A 22,854-nucleotide genomic window follows, 5' to 3' on the forward strand; every position below is an offset into this window, starting at 1 on the left:
AGACTCACAGCTCACTGGAGGGATTACATATCTCATCTGGCCTGGGACTGCCTTGAGGTCCCCCAGGAGGAGCTGGAAAATGTTGCTGGGAAGAGGAATGTCTGGAATGCTCCACGAAGCCTGACCCTGGATGAGCAGAAGAAAATGAATGGATGAATGCAACCCAAACAAATTCTGCTGTGAAACTCTGTATTGTACAATGAGAATAAAGCTGAACTTTGAACTGTGTTTGATATAAAAAGCCTCGTCACAGCAGCAATTTTGCACCAAAAATAATGGCTTTCAGCGGAATTACCAAAATCGGTGCATTCATTTGCAGAGCTGAAGTAAATCTGGGATTTTTATTTCATTTTATGTGGGCAACATTGAATGTAATAACATTCTACTCAAGCACACCATTTTTGATATTATTTTGTTTTCATTTTACCCACAAACAAGCTCTGCCAGCATACAGGATTTTGCCAGCTTTGGCTGCTTCCACCTTCTCAGTTGGCAGACAGTCCATGATGGGACCCAAATATACCAGGAAAACACATGCCACCTGGGTTGGGACCAAATAATTACGATGCCTCAGGTCATGGCACAAACAATATCAATACAGACACATTGCACTGTGAGCTGTTTACTTTACTTCAGGTACCTCAGTGATATTTACCACTGATATATTGCACTGGAAAGCAGAAATACAACAGCTGACAGGCTGTCTACTGATATTAAAAACGCGTTGGATCCATAATAAAACATATGTAGTCTGACAATATTACAATAAGCAGAGGTTCCTTTTTTCCTATCTGTCATATGAGACTTGACTTTTGCTCGTACAAAGACCACATTACAACAGCTGTGGCCCGTGGTGGCAACATGGTCATCTGAAAACACAGGCTGTCTGCAGGATGGCAGTGTTGGAGTTTGGTCTCTAGAGGGGCCTGTGCTCAGTCTGACTGCAACAGTCAATGTTTACATGACATAACCATGGATGTAATGATATTTAACAGAAGATGTGCGTGTTGAAACCTACTCTTTATAGAGCAGTTACTGTCTCTGTGGAGCACTAAACTGTAATCATTCGGTCAAGTAGGCAGGCCTTCATTTATACAATCTTATAAATGAACTTTATTACTAACACATTAATGACTTCATCATTATAGTAGGTTTCAAATCACCAACAAAGTTTTTTTCTGCAAGTGTACATGAATGTGTTATACAAACAAGAACATGAATCAATTGTTCGTCAGAGTGCTATTTTACTTTTTAATCAACTTTCTTCAAGTGGTAAATCTGACATTTCAATTACTGATGAAGAGGGTTGTAGTGAATGCATTACCAGCAACAAAAAATGTGAGAGGTGTCCAGCCTGGAGGAGCAAATTCTGTGCTGAAGAGGGGCTTTGGTAAACACAGACAACAGATTTTAGGTATCAGGCCAACAAGCTGTCATTGTAAAAATAAACTATTTTGTCAAAGGCAGAGGAGGCGCTGGAATCAATAGTTTAATTCATTAGTTTGTGAAAAGTGGACACAGGAAACACCGCATTGCACAGAAGAGAGTAGATGATTTGTTGAACTTGACTGATGTCTTTGAAGACACAAAAGTATTTAATCAGTTCTCTATTGTATCAAGTTAACTGTGACTACTTGCAATATGTTGAAAATCAGACAAAAGTGAGACTAGTAAATGAAGTTTTGAAAGCTGACCGAGATGTATACAGCTGTAAATCAGCAGGACATTCAGGAGTTGGAAGTGAGTTTTGTGAAGAAGCCATTAAAAGGAAAAATGAGTTCTTGTGCACATCTTTTGACATATTCTCAAAGTGCCCCCCATTAACCCAGAAGTTCATGACTTCTAGACAAGGAGACAAAACATTCTGAGAGCACTTACTCTCCTTCCACAGACATCAAGTACAAAAAAATGCTAATATATGCAAGCAATTTTATGGCAAACTCACAAATACACACAGTGCCAAGCACTTAAACGTGACACAGATTCTAGTATGCAGACAAACGTACACGTGGGGGACTCATCCATCATTGTGCTGTCACCACGTGAGATCAAAGCTGGGAACAAGGCCACCCAAGAATTGCAATTTTGATATCTGAACCTGCATGCTGTTCGACACGTAGCCTCATCACATCTCATTATGGGCTGCCATGACTGACTTACTCACAAATGCTAAACAGTCACATCAGTAGCCTTCCCTCTCCCTTTTGCACAAGCACCATGAGTTCTGTGCTACGGATCATTTAGCCAGGGCTGGAAAAGTCCACTTTGTTTGGGTTCGATATGCTAATTGTCACGGCTGAGCATGCATAATGAAAACTCGCTTTATAGCAATTCCCGAGCAACCCTTAGTCACTGGAAGAAGACAGTGTTTCAACTTGCCATTAAAAAACTCCTCAGCTGTGACATTTTTTAAAAACAACTGTTCTTGTACTGTCTAGGCCCTAATGTGAAGAGTCCTCAGTCGAAAAGCTTGCATAGTGTTAGAGTGAAGTTGTGCTGGCTTGAAAAATTCCATCTTCACTTGCAAAGAACAGAGAAAGAAACTGTAGTTAGTATATAGAGGTTAACAGTGTAAAGAAAACAGCCTGAACTTAAGACTCTTTGATGTCATCAAAACACCACAATGACAAAAGACAAAGACTGACAAGTAATCAATAGAAACAAAGTATAGCACCAGTATTGGTGGTGATCATTTAAGAGAGAGTCCCACTGTTCTTACTGATGTCCACGTGCAGTCTAAAATTAGAGACTGTCTGCACAGTAAACCTGAAATTAAACTGGATGATTGTTTTGTGATTTGTCTGTATGTCATTTAGTGTGTACTGTAATCAATATCCTATTAACGGCAAACAGTTGCACACAGTTTTCTGTTTTGGGATTTTTCATGTTGTTCAGTGAAACACAATAAACATAGCAGCTGTTCTTGCTGTCAGGAGGTTGCCATCAGAGTATGCATTTCCCTAATTACACTATATATAGAACCACATAGAATTTAAATGTGAAACTGTGAGTCTGCGCAACAACAAGATCTGTCACTTTAGAGAGGGAGTCTGTTGGATTTCCTAATTCCATTTATGCATTTGTGCACAACTTGAAATAACTTTGTTCATCTGTTGCAAAATTTCACATCACAACATCCACTTGACTACCAAAACACTGTGTAGAGATATATAAAGTTGCTAAACAATGTACCTAACAGTCACTGTAAATAAAGATGTACGAACCCTCCGTGAAGTCATACATAGGTTTCTTTAAGTGTTTTTGGCTCTGGCTGTCGACCTGTCATACTCAAGGCGGCCATGCCCTCAATTTTGAATAACTTTAATGCAATTTAAATGGGTGAGTTACCATACAGTTGTCATGAACTGGGAAAGTAGCTACAGAGACCAATACATTTGTTTGTGCAAGTATGCTTATTTCTGCTGTGAAGTTGGACATTTTAACATGGGGGTTTATAGGGATTGAGCTACCTTTTGTACCAGCCTCAAGTGGCCACCAAAGGAATTGCAGTTTTTGGCACTTCTACACACACTTAATTTCCACCCTGGAGGCTGCCACGTGTATCTGAGGACTTAAAGGATCCTTTTATTTTTTTCTTGAGTGCCACTGTGAGGTTGACATTTCTAGTTTTACACAACATCTTGAGACAAAAATTTGATGTCTTGTTGAAGAATTTGGTCAGTCATTGATATTTAGCACAGAATGAATTATGATAAGTTAGGTGACTCCTTAAGATGTTGTCTTACACCATCATAAAAACATCACATCAGTTTTAACAAAGCAAATGTTAGCATCCATATTATCATTACCTGCAAAACAGCATGTCAATTGTGAGCATGCTAGCTTGAAGAACATCCTTACATAGCTGCTATAGATTGCTATGGGATTTATTATCATCCATCCATCCATCCATCCATCCATCCATCCATCCATCCATCCATCCATTTTCTTCTGCTTATCCGGGGTCAGGTCGCAGGGGCAGCAGGCGGAGCAGGTCACTCCAGACTTCCCTCCAGGCAATCCACCGGTTTCCGGCAGAGGACCATGGCCTCAGACTTGGAGGTACTGATCTGATCTAATCCCTGCCGCTTCACACTCAGCTGCAAACCGTTCCAGTGAGTGCTGAGGGTCACAGTCTGATGACGCCAGCAGTACCACGTCATCTGCAAAAAGCAGACGCGATCCTGAAGTCCCCAAAGCGGACACCCTCCTCACCCTGGCTGTGCCTTGAGATCTTGTCCATAAAGACCAAAAGCAGGATCGGGGACAAGGAGCAGCCCTGGCAAAGTTCAACACCCACTGGGAACGTGTCCGACTTATTCCCGAAAATGTGCACACAACTTGCACTTTGGTTGTACAGGGACCGAATAGCTTGTAGAAGTGAGCCTGGTACCTCATACTCCCTCAGTACCCCCACAGGGTCCCTCAGGGAACACGGTCATAGGCCTTCTCCAGATCCATAAAGCACATGTGGACTGATAGGTCGAAGTCCCATGCCCCCCTCAGCAGCTCTGAAAGGGTAAAGAGCTGGTCCATTGTTCCACGACTAGGACGGAATCCGCATTGGTCCTCCTGAATACGAGGTTCAACAATTGGTCAGAGCCTCTTTTTCAGCACCCTAGAGTAAACTTTCCCGAGGAGGCTGAGAAGTGTGATGCCCAGTAATTGGAACACACTCTTTTTGAAAATGGGAACCACCAACCCAGTCTGCCACTCCACAGGTACCGTACCTGATGCCCACGTGACACTGAAGAGACAGATTTCTTTTATCATTATTATATATTACAACTACCTCTGTAAAGCTTGTAGTATTCACTTTTTGCTTATAATGCAGCGAAAAATGAGTATATTGACCTATTTAAATTACACTGTTGTGTTGTAAAACTGTGTACCCTCCTGGCAGGAAGGCATAAGCAACAATCTTTGATGGCTGTAGCACCACCCACGTGGATATTAACCATCCCTCTCTAGCCATTATAACACCTTTTCTTCCTCACACTTTTTTCTTATACGTTAATATTCTCTGGTTCTCATCTGACAGAGGGCAAAGGTGTAGATCAGGAAGATGTATTGTGCATGTTGTCATAGTAGAGATGTCATCCAGAGTCAGAATGGGGCGAAAAAGCACATCTTGGTTTGCCACACGTCTACTGAGTCATAATGGGGGGCAGCTGAGTTGAAAATGAGCTCACCATCTTATTACCAATTTAATTTCAGGTTATCGACCTCTACATATACTGTTCATATAATCATGCTCTCATTTTAACTTTGACAATGAAAAATGTGTTTTGAATCTTTGCATAATGTACCCTCAAATGTGAACTGGAATACATTACCAGTCAGTTTTCTTAAAAGCTTTTTGTAAATGGAAGACAGTAAACAACCCAAGTCTAAGTGGAATACTGATGTCAGTTTGGTACTGCCAGCTGTGTTCCTTTAATTTCCACATTAGATTCATCCATCATCCCCAGACGATAGATGAAGCTCTTGACCACACAAGAGAAACAATTATCCTCCGGTAACTGTCCTCTTCCAAACTGATGGGATCGAAGTTAACAGGTAATGAAGGGCTCACTCATTGCTCCTCAGAGGAGTTGTCAAATCAGGGGTGTTGAGAAGAGACTTGAGTGAGATTATTTATTAAGGGTTTGCCACATCACCAAGGCTATGCTCTGTCACCTGATGTGGTTTATGAAGGTCTATATTCAGCGCTGAGATGCTGTCTTGGCTGTTCTTGACCTTTGGAGCCATTAATAGAATTGTAAATATGAGGTGTCCCACACCCTCACACGTCAAACATGTAACTTTTGAACTCTAATGGCTGTCCTCCTGTCAGCTTGTTACCTAAAATAACTGGTAGTCCTCCGAATCACACTCAGTTCACTTGTTTTGGTCAAAACAGTACTTGCAGGAGCACATCAGCTGTGACGTTTTGCTTTGGAAACTTGACCTACTGAAAACACCCTCTACAAAATAAAAGATGAATTGTGAGTCTGTATAAACACATAATCTAATTAACCTCATATGACCTACAGACAAGAGTATTCGGAGTTCATCTATAGTTAGTACAACAAATTATATCGTAAAACGTGTATTTGAACTGTGTTTGGAGTACTGTTTTAAATAAATCTCACATGTCTTTCTGCTTTTGTGAAGGCAATTTACTTTTGTGGTTTCTATCAGCTTAAAATTGCAGTTTGTGCCTTTAAACCTAAAAATGTAACAAAACTGCCAAAGTTAGGTTTAGTGCACTACCTTCTGCTTTAGCATTGTGCGTTCGTGACTGACAGGTCACTGCAGATGCCATTCACTACAGGTTCTCCAGTCAGATTCATCCGTTGCTTGTTCCATCCGTATTCAGAGAAGCAAGATCGCAATGTTCAAATGCTAAACTCAAGGTTTCAAAACAGTAGTCCATTAACTAATAGGTAATGTTGGTAGTGATGCCCATCTGTTATATACAGTGTATGCAAGTGACCTCTGCGGTTATGGCAATAATAACTCCTCTGTGGACATGATTTGACAGAACATCCCTTGTCTTCTGCCAACAAGCTCCTGAATATTTAAAGCTGCACTTAGTTTTTGTGCGAACCCTGTGTCAAACAACAACGTGTAATTGAAGGCTGACTCTCAACTAGAGACGATCTTGAGATGCAATGACACCTGTCAACATGCTGATGTTCCAATTCAGAGCACTCAGTATTCATGGAAAAAGGACTATGTGAATACTCAGTTCTCATAGTTTTGACCATATCTATCATTGAACCTGATCTTCATTTTGATCTCAGACATACATGTGTGCAGTTTTGTGACTGCAAACAAAATCTCTCCACAAACAGACATATGTTACAAACACCTTCTATGTGGAGGAGCCAAGTCAAAACACCAGCCTTGCAATCAGTGGACAACCGGTTCGACCAACTGAGCTACTGCCACCCGAAAGCCCCCACAGGTGAGATAAGACGTGATTATTAAACTAACTCTAGCAGTCCAGAATTCTTCTTAATAAGGATAAGTTTGACAGTAAAGTTCCAACATGCAGTTTTTTTTTTTTATTTGTCTTGTTTTTTTCTGGTTGATGTATTTAGGTCTGACATCAATTCCTTAGGGTTATTTTAGCCAATTTTAGCTCCCAAGTTGTGCAAGGTTTTCTCACTCCATGCAAAGTTCCTTTTTTAGCCCTTACCTTAAGCTGCCTAACTTAGTCAATAACAATTTTGAAATTTAAATGTAAACCTAGGAAGGTATAGGTCATTTTGTGGCTACGTCTTATCAAGGGGTTGCGTATATACAGACTGTGCCCCCTGTTGTTCAATGCAAGTGATAACTTTACCACATCCTGGGATAGAAGCTGATAAGAACCTATCACCTTGTGCCGTGAAACATGTGCATGGAGCATTTCTGTCACAGAAACAGGACCAAAAGTACATAACGAAAAATAAGGAAGCAGGTTAGGTTGCCACGTGTCACCAGCTTTGTGACACGTTTTGTTGCAGGATGCATGAACCATTACAATGTAAACACTCTGCATGTTACACAGCTAGCAGGAGTTTCATTGTAATTACACATAAATACGATTTGACTGGCTACATAGTCAATGGAGTCTATGAACATAGAGATGTTCTCAGGAATGAAATGACATGATTAATGAAAAAAAAAAAAAGTATCTTGATAACACATTAAGTGACTTTGCCGGTTTTTCATCTGCGAATTCATGGTACCAGGTGTTATGTTGTTTTTTTTTTACCCCAAAGAAACAGTTCAGGAATTTTCCCACTGGATCTATCTCACCAGGGCTGATATTTTATAACCTCTTCCTTACCAGCCATTATGCCTCTATACATATATTCAACTGGTCATCTTAGGTGCCACGACACATCTGGTGAAATGCAAATTAGCAGGTAGCAGGTTCCATCGCAACTGAAATTTGCTAGCACTAACACAGACAGTTAACACTGAGTGCTCATTTCAAAAAATGGATCGAGAGAGAAAAACTTCAGCCGGTGGTGCAGAAAGGCTAAGACATAACAGATCAAGTACGCTCCAGGCCATAATGAGGACAATGATGAAGAGACAGAAACATCAGAGGAGCAGACAGCAGAGAGCAGCTGTTTTATTATGCTTACATGCTCTGTGCTGTGAACCAGCTAAATGAACTAACTAAATGTTTGTGTTAATCTTGTGTTTTCAAAGCTGCAGATTTGATCATTTCCAATGATTACCTGCAGTGTACAGGCATTTAAAATGTCTTGTGGTTGTTAACATCGACTGTAAATGGATAAAATGAACATGTACATTTGATCTTTTTTTCTAGAATAATCATCATTTCTATGGAATATCATTTCATTTCTATTCTAAGGACTGGGACATTTGATGGCCAGTCCAGTGGTAAAAAATATTTTCCAGATACCCAATCAAAAAAACAGGTGAACATAAACAAGGAAGATAAATTATGGAGGAGGAGGAGCAGGAACCAACACAGATCCAATTAGAGGTGTGCTACTGAATGTAACTGTGTGACTGTGAAGGAAATTAGAGCACAGCACATCATTTATCATTGTTGCATCACATTAAATAGAATAAATAGTAAGGATGTATTTTAAATAAATCATTCAATTAAAGTAGCTGTTAAGTCAAACTAGGTGTGTAATCATTAGTACATTAATTCAGCTTTGAATTTCTGCTTTCAGTACACAAAAACATCAAGGGGAAAAATCAGGAAAATTAGTTTCATTGTTTTATATTTTAGCAGATGACCAGTATGAATGAAAAGATTGCAGGCTTTGTAATTAAGGAATTGTTGATCGACTAATTCCCGGGATGCTTTTTGTTGCCCGACTGCTGCTGTGTCAGTGCACCACAGAGGTGTCATGTTGTTAGATTCCATTCGGCCAAGAACAGTCACCCTGTATACTGGATTGACAGGTGTGAACTTGGAGCACGGCAAACTTTTTTGCATGAATAAATATATTTCACAGGAAACATAATACCAAGTTTCTGTTCTTCAAACACTTTGGTCCAAAGCAACAGTGAAAAAAATGATATTGTTGGATTGACATTGATTGAAACATTGAAAATGTTTTTTCTATACTTCTCAAATTCTTATTGAATTTCCCTTCTGGGATAAATACGGTATTTTTCATTTCATTTCAAACAAGTATAATAATATCAAATGGTTCAGCATTCCAACACAAATAGGTGTTCAAAATCCCTCTTTAGTACATTGGAAAGTATGCAAGATTACTATTTGAAAAGTAAAATGCAATGTGTCTATGTGTGAAATATACCCTTGTAGGCTGCTATGTGTTTTAGTTACAGTATTTTCTTAAGGTTTCATTTTAGCCTGAGATGTTTATGACTAAAATTCAAATATTGGTTCTGCCCAAACTCTTTTCTGTGCATTTACCTGCTACAGCTGCATGTCTGTGTTTGGCTGCGTATGTGCCAGGAGCACGCAGAGCCATCATCACCTTGCTGCTGTGTAAGCCTGGCCTCCGGTGCTCTAATCATATCCTGCTGTCTGGATGTGTGCAGGCTAACAACAGGAGATTGCAAGGCAAAATGCATAATCAGCTCCACGTTGACAGTAACCAAACAGACCTATTCTTTCTCACCGACCACCACTGTGTTAAAATTCAAACTGTGAAGAGAAAACAAAATATTGCAGTATGTCCCATGAAATCGAGATGTGCTGATTTTTTATAAGTTTGTAAAATCTAATTTATGCTTTGTTGCTCAGCCCTTTTGCTAGTTGTGTCTCTGCTACGTCAAGTACCTTGATGAGTGTGAGATGATGGAAACATAATTAGACTAATTACATTGTGAATATTTTCTAAATTCTAAATGCTTGGTCGTAAGCATGTCTGAGCTATATTAATTTCTACAGATGGACACAGAAGGACAGTGAAATGAATTTGCAGATATGATTATGCTTACATGGAAAATAAAAAGCATATGTCATCCAAACAAGCACCGCACCATGACCGTCATTTGTAGTAGGTGGGATGTTATATTGCATAGACGATATTATGTTTTTAAAGATGGAAGTGTAAACTGTGTTAAAAATGCTTGTGAAATGCACAAACAACCATTGCAACCTTTTCTCAGCATTTTTTTAAGTGGCCACTGCACTGTTTGAAATCATCCCTTTTTTAGAGGAAACCATTGGCAGTTCTCCATGTTTTAAATGCCTACAAATGTTGGCAACAAATCAAAAAGGTGCATTTCTGCTTGAGCTGCTCTTAGATCATTTACAGACAAGAGTCCAAGCTGCTTCTAAGCATCAGATAAAAGGGAAAATGGTGCTGGACGAAAGATTAAGATGTGAGGTCATGTGTAAAATGGGTGCCAGGAGACCGAGAGAGCGAGAGAAAGAAGGAGGTGATGTTTACTGTGATGGTTATCCTCCGGACTTTGAACCTACATGTGCTTGCTTATCGCTAAATCTCATTTATTTATTATCTGGGAGTGAGGCTGCAGATGCTGAATCAGTTTGTCCTTTCACGTCGAGATAAATGAGCTGATCAAAGCAGTCTGGCCAGCACGTTGTTCCTCAGAGGCTTCATCGTCCCTCAACACTTTTCAGAGAGGTGACTGAGGATAATACTTTAAATTGTAAAGAAATAATACATCTCAAGTGGCCACTGATTCAAAACGATTTATATTTTATATGTAGTTTAGTTTTTAATTGTCTATTTAATAATGTATGCATATTGAAAGGAAACAAGCAAACTAAATGAGATTTTAAAATCGTGGTCTGGCATCTGCTTCCCTGCTGGCTATTTATTCTCCTGACAATGTTGCTATTCATAAAGCTGCACCAGGTGCAAACTGTGAAAACTGGGAAGTGGAAACATTGTAGTTAACTGTGCAACAATACAATAAATCATAAACTATGGTGGCAATGTGATTTATGGTGATACTGTTTTATAATATGTCATGCCGGAACTAAGGCTCAAATGAGCACTTCTGCCCCTTTTGCTGGGACAAAATTGTTTATTAGTGTTTATTAAAAAATGATATATGAGTATTTTATGAGCTGTCAGCATAGTCTGACTCACAGAATTTAGACTTCTGGTGAAAGCCAGCCATTTCCACTCCACCATCCTCCCCACCTTTTCATATTATTGTGACAAAATCTCTTTAGTGACAAGAAACAGCAACAGCTGAGCAGCAACCTAAATGGTAAAAATTATAAAATATGCTGAGGGTTTAGATCATGCAATAAGGCGGGCCTGCTAGTTTTAATGACAGTGCTTGACTTCCTGCATGCAAACGCTTGCCCTTACAGGAGAATGATCATGGGATGTAGTCAGACCATTCTCCAGCACTGAGACAGCACTATTGGTTGTATTGTAGTCAATATCATCAAACCAAGACCAAGTAATGATCAACTGCCACAGGGTGAAAGCAGGGAACACCCTGGACAGGTCGCCAGTCTGTCACAGGGCTACACGTATACAAGGTTTTTGTTACTTTCATTTTATGAAAAATGTTTTTAGTTCATTTCTTAGTTCTAGTATTATTTTACTTCCAAACCTACTTTGATAAATATTTGCAAAAGTCCACCTGTATTTGTGTTTTTGATGTAACTGAATGATCATTCTTGATCATGGAAACACTGGCTGTCGTAGGAGCTTTCAACCACATGGTCTTCTTTAGTGGATGGAGCTGATGTCCTGGTGATAGCTCAGCTGATGTGAGCTTACTTTGGTCGCTTGATGAGAATTGAGCGAACTCCTTCAGCTGAAGACAGGTATAACAAAGGTAGTAAGTGAATTTTCACTCAATGCTTTTTCTTCACTTTGTTTCTAACTTGTCTCAGGCAGTTTCTCTATTGTTTGAAAATGAATCATACAGTGTAATAAAACTAGCCCATAATGTGTGATAAGATGTAACATCAAATGACCAGTGAACAGGCACACATTGCTTTGAAATCACTCTGGGAATGGACGTTTCAAGTTGGTTTAGTTTTTGCAGTCTGATTGCTACTGTGTGGATTTATTATTCATCAGTAATTATAGCTCACATCCAGCTTCATGGTTTTATCCACTGATTTCTATGGAGTGCTTCCAAACTAATTTTAGACCTTTTTTTGTTAAATAATCCATTTCAGTTCATCACTGATCCCCAAACACGTGGCTCTCTGCACTATTGCCCTCTATCATCCATCTGGCCACTTCAGACGACGGATGCCGGCAGTGGTTAGAAAAACAGTTACCATAACAATAACCACTTGACTGCATCCTCAAAAATCACTTTGAGCTGGTTGAGTGACTTCTGTATTCATGGATGTAAAGAAATCTGAATTTAAGGCTGTTGAGGTCAAGTCTTGATGAGATTGTGATGCTCAGATGTAGAGTAGGATGGTATTCTGCCAGAGGACTTGTCCGCACCACAGATCCTAAAAAGTCTAGCCATCTGGACATTTGGATTACCTCTAGCTGTTTCTTGGCAGCAGATATTAAAGCTCAGTTTTATATAAGCTGCTGTGATGTATTCTATTGATTTATTGTGTGTTTGAGCAAGATAATTACCTGATTGGATAATCTTTCTCACAGCTTAATTTACACATACACCCCACACTGATGGAGAGAGACATGGTATGAATGGACACTACATCAAATGACCAATCTGTTATTGCAACTGCATGAGGTTCAGACTTGTGCTGTGTTGAAAGTGCCCTGATTTTTACAGAAAAGTGAAAAAAAATGTTTAACCAAAACATGTTTCATATTAGGATTCCTGAAAGTAGCCAGTGGTTACCTTGATCACAGCCTTTCACACTGTTGCTAATATCTTAACAAGCTTCATCACCTGCAGTACTTTCCAGTTAACGCCAGAGGAAAATCTTACTGCTCAAAGCTCTTCTTTAGCTCAGGAGGCAAAATTGTGATTTTTGTTTCAGACTTATGTTTTTTATTGTTTTGTTTCTTAAACTGAGACACTCACTTGTTGTTTAATACTAATACAAATACAAAATAGCAGCTGTACAGAGTTATATATATATATTTTAGATATATAGCTCAATTGTACCATTTGTCAAGGTTAGGAAGCATGTCCTTTAAGTTTCAAGTATATTCAAAACTAAAACAAGGTTTGAATGACAATGACAATTTTGAAGCTATAGAGGAGCAAGCTTTGAGTGGTAAGATTTTCCTCTGGATAGTGTCTTCTTAAAAGTTAGCTGGTGGAATTTCTTGCCTTGTTAATGTCTTTGTGACCATCAGTTATGTTGTGCTGGTGTACAGCTAGTAATCCTGTTCAGCTGTTGCAGTCATCCATTTTATGGTAAGAAGCCCTCAACGAAACAAAGAGACACAACTGCCCATCAATATTTAAAGACATGGGGATCAGTCAGTACAGGAAGTTTCAAGAAACTGTCTCTCATCACGTCAACAGTAGAGCAAGTGTTCAGCCTCAGAAACACAACAATTTATGGCACCTCTGATTAGAGCCCACGTCAATGCGTCCCAGAATTCACGCAGCAGACACATTTCAACATCAAGGGAGGAGATTGTGTGAACTAACGGTGGAGCTGCTACAAAGAAACCACTATTGAGACAGGCAGAGAAGAAGAGAACAGCTTGCACCAAGAAACACAAGGAATAGTCATGAGACCAGTGGAAATCTGGACTTTGGTTTGACAAGTCCACATGTGAGGCCAACAGACGGCTATTTCACTAACATTTAATCTGTAGACGTGTCCACTGTATCATTTTCTGTCAATATCAGATAAAGTATGTTGATTTTTGTATTCTTCAGGGTGATTATTATAATACATACTGTGTACAATTACTCTCTTATTGAATTGGGGCATGCATTTTCTATATATGAGTGTGCTGATGAACATTATTGCAGTGCACAGACAAAATGATGGAGCAACTTAAAGCTGCAAAACATTACAGGACCCTTTGGTTTTTGGCGAGGTAGGAAAAATGCAAATCTATATTTTACTAAAACATGTAACTTTTTGAGACGTTTATCAGGCCTCACCATTTAAAAGTCACATTTTAAACTTGTGTGTTCATTTTACCCCTTTAGTGCAAAGCAGACAGGTAATAAAAAAAAAAACCCTGGATCCTATGATACTTGTATGTTGTATTCATATGATACTGGAACGGGTGTTACTGAAGGGAACAGCTCTCACGTGCTCGTGCTGTAAATTGAACTGAAAGTGAGCACACGCGTAAAAACAAAGGACAGCACTTCCCCACAAATACCTCATTGAAGGCATTGGAAATCACAGACTTGTGACTATGTCCATGCCTCGATTTTGTTTTTGTGCAGTGTGATATAGCTGTCTGGTCTTTTTCCACAGAGGGATGACCTCACTAATTCCTTGAATGCCTGAAACGACCCAGTCCGTGAAAAACACCTTTTGTTTTGGTTACATATGACCCCATCTGCTGTAAATTTCCCCCATTTATTCTCCTCTCACCCCCTTCGCCTTCTCTCTCTCTCTCTCTCTCTCTCTCTCCCTCCCTCCCTCTCTCTCTCTCTATCTCCCTCTGTGTGTGTCTGGTGTGATTGGCCAGTTTTCAGTGCATTTTGGAGGTATAAAACCACGGCTGGGGGCGGAGAGAAGCGCAGCCTGCTGTCTAATACAGAAGGACGTTGCTATAAAAAATTTGCTCACAAGTGCACTGTTATCTCTTTGTTATTATTTCCAACAACAGTACTGACTTTGGATCTTCAATACACATATCATGTGTAAAGGACTTGCAACTCTTCCTGCAACATGCTTGAAAAGGTAAGCTCAATGTAATTTGAACAGAAGGTGGATGCAGGTGTTTTTGTCTTCTTGCAAAAATTACTGAAGTAAAAGTATTTTTTGAACAAGATCTGTTTACATGTTAAATATTTAAAATGTAACTTTTTTTAAAATAAAGGACTGACACAGAAAACAGCTGGCAATCTGCGAACCGCTTGTTTACATAAAGCAGATCTTCGTGCAAGCAAGTCTTTGCGCAGATATTGTTAATGCAAACAAGTTCAACTGCATTTCACTCCCTATTCACTGTCTGCTTCTCCACAGTGCCAAAGACATCAAGCACAAAATCAGCTTTCTACTCCAGAAGCCTGAACCCCAAGCAGCCGATCAGAAGCAGGGAAAGGAGAAAACTGCCACTGCTGCTGCAAAGAGGTCAGAGGAGCTGTTGGCTCAGTTTATGCACAATTTAGAATAGTATGTTAATTCTCTCAATCCCAAAGAAAGCTCAAAAAGAGAATCTAAGTACATTCACAAGGCTGATGACTAAAGCTACAAATTGTTGGTTCATACATATTGCATTAAAAGGAATTTATGCACTGTATTTAAATGTGGAAGAACTGCACTGGTAGTTCTTGATAAGGGGGTTTGTGTTAGCGGCATCCAGTGAGGACACATTTCCGCAGTAATAAAATGATATGTGTCTTAGGGGCATTTTCACTGACTACAACTACTTTTTATCCACCTTCAGTGCTGAAACAAGGAAAGAGTCTTGGCTGGTGCAAAGTGCAAACTGTAGACCTTTAATATTGACATGTCTCTGAATGAAGGATTTCTTTCAGTAGTCTAAAGTTTAAGTGAAAAGAGATGATGAGAAAACAGAGGAATGGGTAGTGATTTCCTGCTTGATTTTTCGAATGTATTGGATAAGTGTCTGTTCTGAAAACAGTCTGTGTTTCCTTTGATGACCGTAATTCTACTCTGCAGGTGTTGGCGAGTGTGAGGAAAATGTATTACATCTGTATAATTGATTGACATATAATCACTGAAGGCATATTATGTCTTGTTCTGGGCTTATTTTGGTCCTGACCTTCCTGCAGGTTGTGTTTCCACAGGAAGCCTATTATTGTTGTTTTTGAGAAAGTTAGCAGTGGCTGTGTTTACTCTGACCTTTCTGTTTTTGTAACATGTAACCCATACAGACATAGTTATAGATAATCAATATTCAGTTTTCCTGCTAGAAGTGTTCAGCAGCAGTTTCACACACTTCATGCACAGCACTCAGAGTCTTTCTGCATCGATGACCATAACTCATGTGATGTATAATATAGGTTAATAGATTGCTCTTTTCTCACTTGGTATAGCATTGATTTTTATCATTATTGCTGTTGTTTCTAAGGTAATGGAATCTTTAAGGAGGCATTGTTACACTAAAGGTTTTACTTAGCAAATGTCACATGACCCATGCCGGCAGGATTAGATTTACTGCAATGTTGATCATTGAATTGGTGCAGCTGGATGAGCTGTTGTAATTTAGACTCAAAGGAAAACGTCCTTATAAATGTAGTGTATAATTCCTATTTTCTAAATACAGTTTTTTAGGTGAGAGCGCATTTAATCAACAGGCTGATTTTTCCACCTCAGTCAGTGGAGGAGGCCTGACAACTACCTTATTAAACCTTATTTTTTCAGACAGTAGAAATAGTTCAGTACAAAATTGGGAGTACATGCTGTGTGGGATGAAAACTCTGCAGCTAATGAAACGCAAATTTCGGGAGTCTCTGCTTTGCATTGAAATACATATATTTTTAATTGCTTATATGGTGAGTCTGTGTCGTCTTATTTAAAAAGCATTCTTTGTGTTTTAGGGAACCGAATGGAGCTGAGGTGGAGAAATGGAAAGAGTCTTTCAGCCACATGATGAGCAGTGACAGTAAGTGGAACACTGTCATTTCACACCTTAAAAAAATGAAGCTAAATGAGAGCAAGGCAATGATTGTTCAAACTCAACGCAAGTCCAGAGGACTTTGTTTGATCCTAATAATGCTGCCAGTAACTGTAAGGCAGATGCTTGACTCATTACTTCTCAGCAGAATGTCTCTCTGGATTTATAAAATGACCAAAGTGCACACAATTGTGCAACCATGGGAATACCATTAGACAAGGCCATGACTTTGACATTCCTTGCTCGTGGTTTGCCAGTAAGGTTTTGACCATCCCAAATGTGATGCTTAATCTCATGTTGCGCAGTTGGAAGCCACAAAATTGAAAGTAAAATCGCGAAAGTACAGCAGATGGTAAGGTGTCTGATAAATGCTAATTAAGTAGCATCACCCTGCTCACAACATCTGACACATTAGCACAGTTATCATGATGTGAAAGAAAGGTTAAAGACGCTTGGCTGGGACACAGAAGTTTGAAGCGCACGCAGACACAGACCCTCTTTCCATTCTCATGCCCTGGTTTTAGGCTACGTGTTACAAGGCAGTACTGAATGGCCCCTCAGGGCGTGCTGACCAGTAACAAGTATGTCTGTGTCTGTGTGTGTGTGTGTGTGTGTTTGTGCATTAGCCCTCTGAGAATCACACTGTTTGTGAGTAAAGACAGAAAATGGGAGCGATGGCCTTGCGGGAACCAGCTGAGTTCTGATCTGCTCAGTTCCATGACCTCATCCACTGACCTCTAAAATCGTCTTCCTTCGGCCTTCCCGTATACATCTGTCAGCTCTCATTGGTTCAGTCTTCCTTTGTTTATCATATCATGACCGCAGTGGTCATTTCAATTTGTACTCTAAGTCAAGTAGAACTTTGCAGCAGTGCAGCTGTTGCTGTTGAATTTTCCAATAATATGACGTCTATAAAAACGCATCTGTTCGTATACTGCGCACGTCTATTAGCTGGTTTGATTACTGCAATATTCAAGACAGGATGCAACATGAGTGGCTACATGAGTGCAAAAGTTGTTGGGGAGATAATATTTATAGATGTCACCAAAAATGGGCTGCAAGGTGGCGCAGTTGGTAGCACTGTTGCCTCGCAGCAAGAAGGTTGCCGGTTCGCGTCCCGGTGGGGGCACCGGAATCTTTCTGCGTGGAGTTTGCATGTTCTCCCCGTGCAGCCTGGGTTCTCTCCGGGTTCTCCGGCTTCCTCCCACACAGTCCAAAAACATGTTGAGGTTAATTGGTGATTCTAAATTGTCCGTAGGTGTGAATGTGATTGTGCTTCTTTCTCTAAGTGTGGCCCTGTGATAGACTGGCGACAGGGTGTCCCCTGCCTTCGCCCTAAGTCAGCTGGGATAGGCTTCAGCCCCCCCGCGACCCTAATGAGGATTAAGCGGTGTATAGAAAATGGATGGATGTCACCATAAATGCCTGTGGATATACTGAAACACTGGCTGACAACTCCCAGACTGCATAAAGTTGGCAGGAGAGGAGTATTCCAACATAAAAATGATCCAAAGCACACTGCCAAAATCACACAAGAGTTTTTCAAGAAAAAAAAAAGAAGTGAAAACTATGACCTGGCCAAATCTAATGGAACACTTTTGATATATTTTAAAGAAAAACGTGAAACCCTCCAGCAAAAAGCACCTGAAACATTGTCTCTGAAGAATGACAGAACATCTTCAGAAGTTTGTGCAACACTGGTTTTCTCCATGCCGATGAGAATTGAGTCTGACATATAAGAATAAAGGTGGTCATATCAAATGTAGAAAAAGAAAAGATTTAAATTTCAGTCATGAAAGGTGAAGCTGTGGGGCCTCTATTTTTAAAAGAGCAAATCTATACTGTTAGATTTTAATTCTACAGACAGAAGGAAATGCCCTACTGCTAAACTTAGAAGTGATACAATTACTGTAAGTTGGTACAATTTAGAAATATTTAAGTGATGTTGCATTTATTATGTACTGTACATGCCTATACCTGCAGTAATGGGTCTGTAAAATGCATTGGTCGTTAAAAAGAAATATTCTCTCTGTTTCTGTATTAGCTGGTCGCACTGTCTTCACCAGCTTCTTGAGGTCAGAGTTCAGTGAAGAAAACATGGATTTCTGGGTCGCTTGTGAGGACTACAAGAAGACCACACCCTCCAAGTTGGCAACCAGAGCCAAGCAGCTCTACCAGCAATATGTTGAGGCAGATGCTCCTAATGAGGTAAAGATATTTATGCAATAATACTGGTGATATAATCTGTGTGTGTGTGTGTGTGTGTGATAAGTATAAATAATATAAATAATAAAATAAAAAGTATTAACTGGGCAGTTTTCTATGGAAAAACACAAAGTGTAAAATGCGGAAAACACAGCAAGCCAAAAGTGACTCCAAAGAGGCAAAAAAGAGAGGCTGGAAAAAGACGAAGTAAAGGAAGCAATCGCTGACATGTTTGAGAGCCACAAACACACTTGAGTTTTATTAATGCAGCTGCACATTCCCCTCCAGTGAAGTGAATACTTAAAGCTAATTGTGATTGCATAGCTATGAATATACATGTGAATAACACTGTTAATGACCATTCAGTCATGGTGCTGATCAAAGAGAAAATTGCAGTGGTTTTAATCCAGGGAAGGTAGATGGTTAGAACTGGTGAGGGAAATCTAAGACATTACTCATTTCAGTGCTTTTAGGTTCACTTTTGATCTCTGTTTGTACCAGAGAAAATAGAGTTGAAAAGGTGCAACTTGCTGCACTTTTCACCCAAGTTTGTCCTTTGCCTAATGATGGTTTTAATGGTGGTTTTGCTTGAGCTGTACTTCCCATGAACTGTCAGGATTTTCAATATTGCCTTCTGTCTTTACTGTTTGAAACTCATGTATTTAATTGAGCTAAAAAGCTAATATACTGCTTTTTTAAGGAAAAGCTTTTGCAGTCTTCCCTTCTGATGGTCTTTTTCCATGTACAGTCTGTGACAAATGAATGGACAAGCCTAAGTAAATGAAGGGAGAAACACAACTCACGCAGATGCTTCCACACATGTGCACTACAAAGGACAGTTAAGCTTTTAACATCCAATCATGCCCTGCGGAAGATGACAGGAGGAAAAGATCTAACTGTCTTCGAAAGAGGGTTCAGTGTTGGGACACTGATGGCAGGAGCTTCAGTCACAAAGATCACTCAGGTGGCTTGTGTTTCAATAGACTGTCCGCAAGATCAGTCCATTGACAATTACAGAAAGGAACAGGGCAAGTGCATGTCTAGTGTACCCCAAGAGAACGGTACAGGTCTAAATGTTTGACTCCTACAGTGGGGACATAGTTTGAGACAACTTACTATACCTCAGTATGACACTTTATCTGGGTTTTTCCTTTAATTTGTCAGTCATCTGTATGTCAAACTAAAAGTTCATACCCTTGAAATGCCATCACATTTTGTCTTTTTACCTTGAACTCTTCTTTTCTCATACTCTTTGTAATTTAAGGTGAACTTAGATGCAGCGACTAGAGAAGAAACAAGGTTGAATGTCGAGAACGCCTGCCCGTCTTGCTTTGAAGAGGCTCAGAAGATGATCTACACATTAATGGAAAAAGACTCTTACAGGCGCTTCCTCAAATCCAAACTGATGCAGGATCTGTGTCAGAAACAGATCTCCACTGTTAAGGGGAAGAACGAGAAGAAAAACTGTGAGGGTGCTGACAACAGGGACGCATTAGCTGGTGGTGCTTAAGCAGGAAGAAGGCAAGACTTAAAAAGGCACCAAAGACTGTTAATGTGTGAGGAACTGGCAAAGTTACTAAGGTTTGTGTGTCCAGTGTTTATATAGTCAGAAAAACAGTGGTTTTGATGGTGACTTAAAAAGATTCATGTGAGAGATGTTTTTTCCTTTTTTGATACTTCCTGCAGATATTGGGCACCAGTTAAGAATTTGAAATGTTTCTCTTGTGAGTACATCCAAGGAAGATGTTAATATTTCGTGTTTCTGCACTCACCATCAGCTGTAATGTGTCTTTCCAGATCAGAAAGGTTGATATAGACTGGTTGAATATTGAACATGTTAATATACAACACAAATAGAGACGTGTAACTAAATGTTTGCATTGCGAAATTTAGCTCTTGCTTCTGGTTTCACTGCAAAACATAACCTACTCTCCATGTTCTGACCAGGTATTATTGATAGTTACAACAGAAACAATCTAAAGCTACCTCTACCCAATGAGCACACCTTAAATAACAATGCTACCACATTATATCAGTAGAAGATCACAGATTCTTTGTTTTAAGTAATAACTATGGCAAGTACCAATATTTTCAAACTAAGATGTTCAGAGCCTTTCAAGAAAAACTCATCTTCTCAGTGAATGATGACAACATTGGCACCAAATTCATAAAGATGGAAGTTGACTGTGTTTAATAAAAAGATTTACACATTTGAAAGAATATTTTAATATATTCTAAAATATAACATAAAATAGTTAACCCAGTGCAGATCATGAGAGCAAAAACCATAATATTTTCATTCAATTTGCAGTAAGTTTTGGCTATCGCTGTATGGCCACATTACACTTCTTTTCCACCTTTCTGACTGAATTTTACAATTACTTAGCCATTGCTTACTACTTACTTAGCTTTACAATAGTTTTTTTTTTTCATTTCCCACTCCCTGCTTATTGCAGATCACATGTTCACATGTGCAACAGTAGATGGATATTATCAATGTCTGGTTTCATTGTTTCATGTAAGTAAGTTTAACACTTAATCATACTAACAACAGACTTTGCAGTATAAACATCTAGACGTGATCTCTGCACTGTCAATATGTTGGCTTTGTCTACTTCTGGTATAAATTATAAGCATGCTTTTATCTCAGTAGTAGAACCAGTCGTAGGGATTTTCTGTTGCATGCCATATAGTTACTAAATAGCAGGTGAAAAGTTTAAATAGTGTCTATTTGATACATTTTTAAGTGTTCCCTTGTAACCCATGATTTTATGTTCAAATGTTCAGTGTAATTTGTGCAGGGTACTTAATAATGTATTTACTTCAATTGGAAATATTTTGGTGGCCTTCCATATGACAGTGTTCTATTTAAATGTATACTGTGATGGATCAAAAATGACATACTGTGTGTAGATATTTATTAAATAATGTCCATGTCCTATTTATGTCGTATCTGATTATTCTCACAAATAAAATTATGTGCTGGATAATGACAACATGTGGTGTGTATGCTCAGTCTTACTTTAGTTTAATGATCCCACCAGAGTATAAGTCACCACTGTTACACAGTATGTATACACACGTGGACTAAATTGTTGGTGCCCCTCGGTTGATGAAAGAAAAACCCACAACGGTCACAGAAATAACTTGAATCTGACAAAAGCAAGAATAAATGAAAATTCTAGGAAAATTAACCAATGAGAATCAGACATTACTTTTGAACCGGGGTTTAACAGAATTATGAAAAAAAAATAAACTCATGAAACAGGCCTGGACAAAAATGATGGTACCCTTAACTTAATATTTTGTTGCACAACCTTTAGAGGCAATCATTGCAATCAAACGATTTCTGTAACTGTCAATGAGACTTGTGCACCTCTCAGCAGGTATGTTGGCCCACTCCTCATGAGCAGACTGCTCTAGTTGTCTCAGGTTTGAAGGGTGCCTTCTCCAGACGGCATGTTTCAGCTCCTTCCACAGATGTTCAGTAGGATTTAGATCAGGGCTCACAGAAGGCCACTTCAGAATAGTTCAGTGTTTTCCTCTGAGCCATTCTTGGGTGTTTTTAGCAGTGTTTTGGCTCATTATCCTGTTGCAAGACCCATGACCTGCGACTGAGACCAAGCTTTCTGACACTGGGCAGCACATTTCTCCCTAGAATGCCTTGATAGTCTTGAGATTTCATTGTACCCTGCACAGATTCAAGACACCCTGTGCCAGATGCAGCAAAGCAGCCCCACAACACAACAGAGCCTCCTCCATGTTTCACAGTAGGGACACTGTTCTTTGCTTGATATGCTTCATTTTTGCATCTGTGAACATAGAGCTGATGTGCCTTGCCAAAAAGTTCCAGTTTTGTCTCGTCTGTCCAGAGGACATTCTCCCAGACGTTTTGTGGCTTGTCAACATGCAGTTTGACAAATTCCAGTCTGGCTTTTTTATGATTTGTTTTCAACAATGGTGTCCTCCTTGGTCGTCTCCCATGAAGTCCACT

The 22,854-nt window shown here is 39.5% G+C and overlaps 1 protein-coding gene across 1 annotated transcript; it reads left to right on the forward strand.

Moving 5' to 3' along the window:
• Positions 1-1,360: 1,360 nt before the first annotated feature.
• rgs4 (regulator of G protein signaling 4) lies at positions 1,361-21,856 on the forward strand. The gene is made up of 7 exons (XM_008295461.1): positions 1,361-1,371; positions 13,230-13,233; positions 14,588-14,752; positions 15,038-15,145; positions 16,579-16,643; positions 18,700-18,863; positions 20,125-21,856. The coding sequence occupies exons 3-7, from the start codon at positions 14,709-14,711 to the stop codon at positions 20,368-20,370; spliced, it is 627 nt and encodes a 208-aa protein (XP_008293683.1). The 5' UTR covers positions 1,361-1,371; positions 13,230-13,233; positions 14,588-14,708; the 3' UTR covers positions 20,371-21,856.
• The last annotated feature ends 998 nt before the right edge of the window (positions 21,857-22,854 follow it).

This window comes from Stegastes partitus, unplaced genomic scaffold (assembly GCF_000690725.1).
Source record: "Stegastes partitus isolate 25-593 unplaced genomic scaffold, Stegastes_partitus-1.0.2 Scaffold23, whole genome shotgun sequence".
In the NCBI taxonomy this organism is placed as follows: Eukaryota; Metazoa; Chordata; class Actinopteri; family Pomacentridae; genus Stegastes; species Stegastes partitus.

Bases quoted from the DNA above. Each gene is read 5' to 3' on its own strand.
- rgs4 (XM_008295461.1), top strand. From the start codon at position 14,709: ATGTGTAAAGGACTTGCAACTCTTCCTGCAACATGCTTGAAAAG. The intron at 16,644-18,699 runs GTAAGTGGAACA...TTTCTGTATTAG, and splicing joins CCACATGATGAGCAGTGACA to CTGGTCGCACTGTCTTCACC. The intron at 18,864-20,124 runs GTAAAGATATTT...TTGTAATTTAAG, and splicing joins AGGCAGATGCTCCTAATGAG to GTGAACTTAGATGCAGCGAC.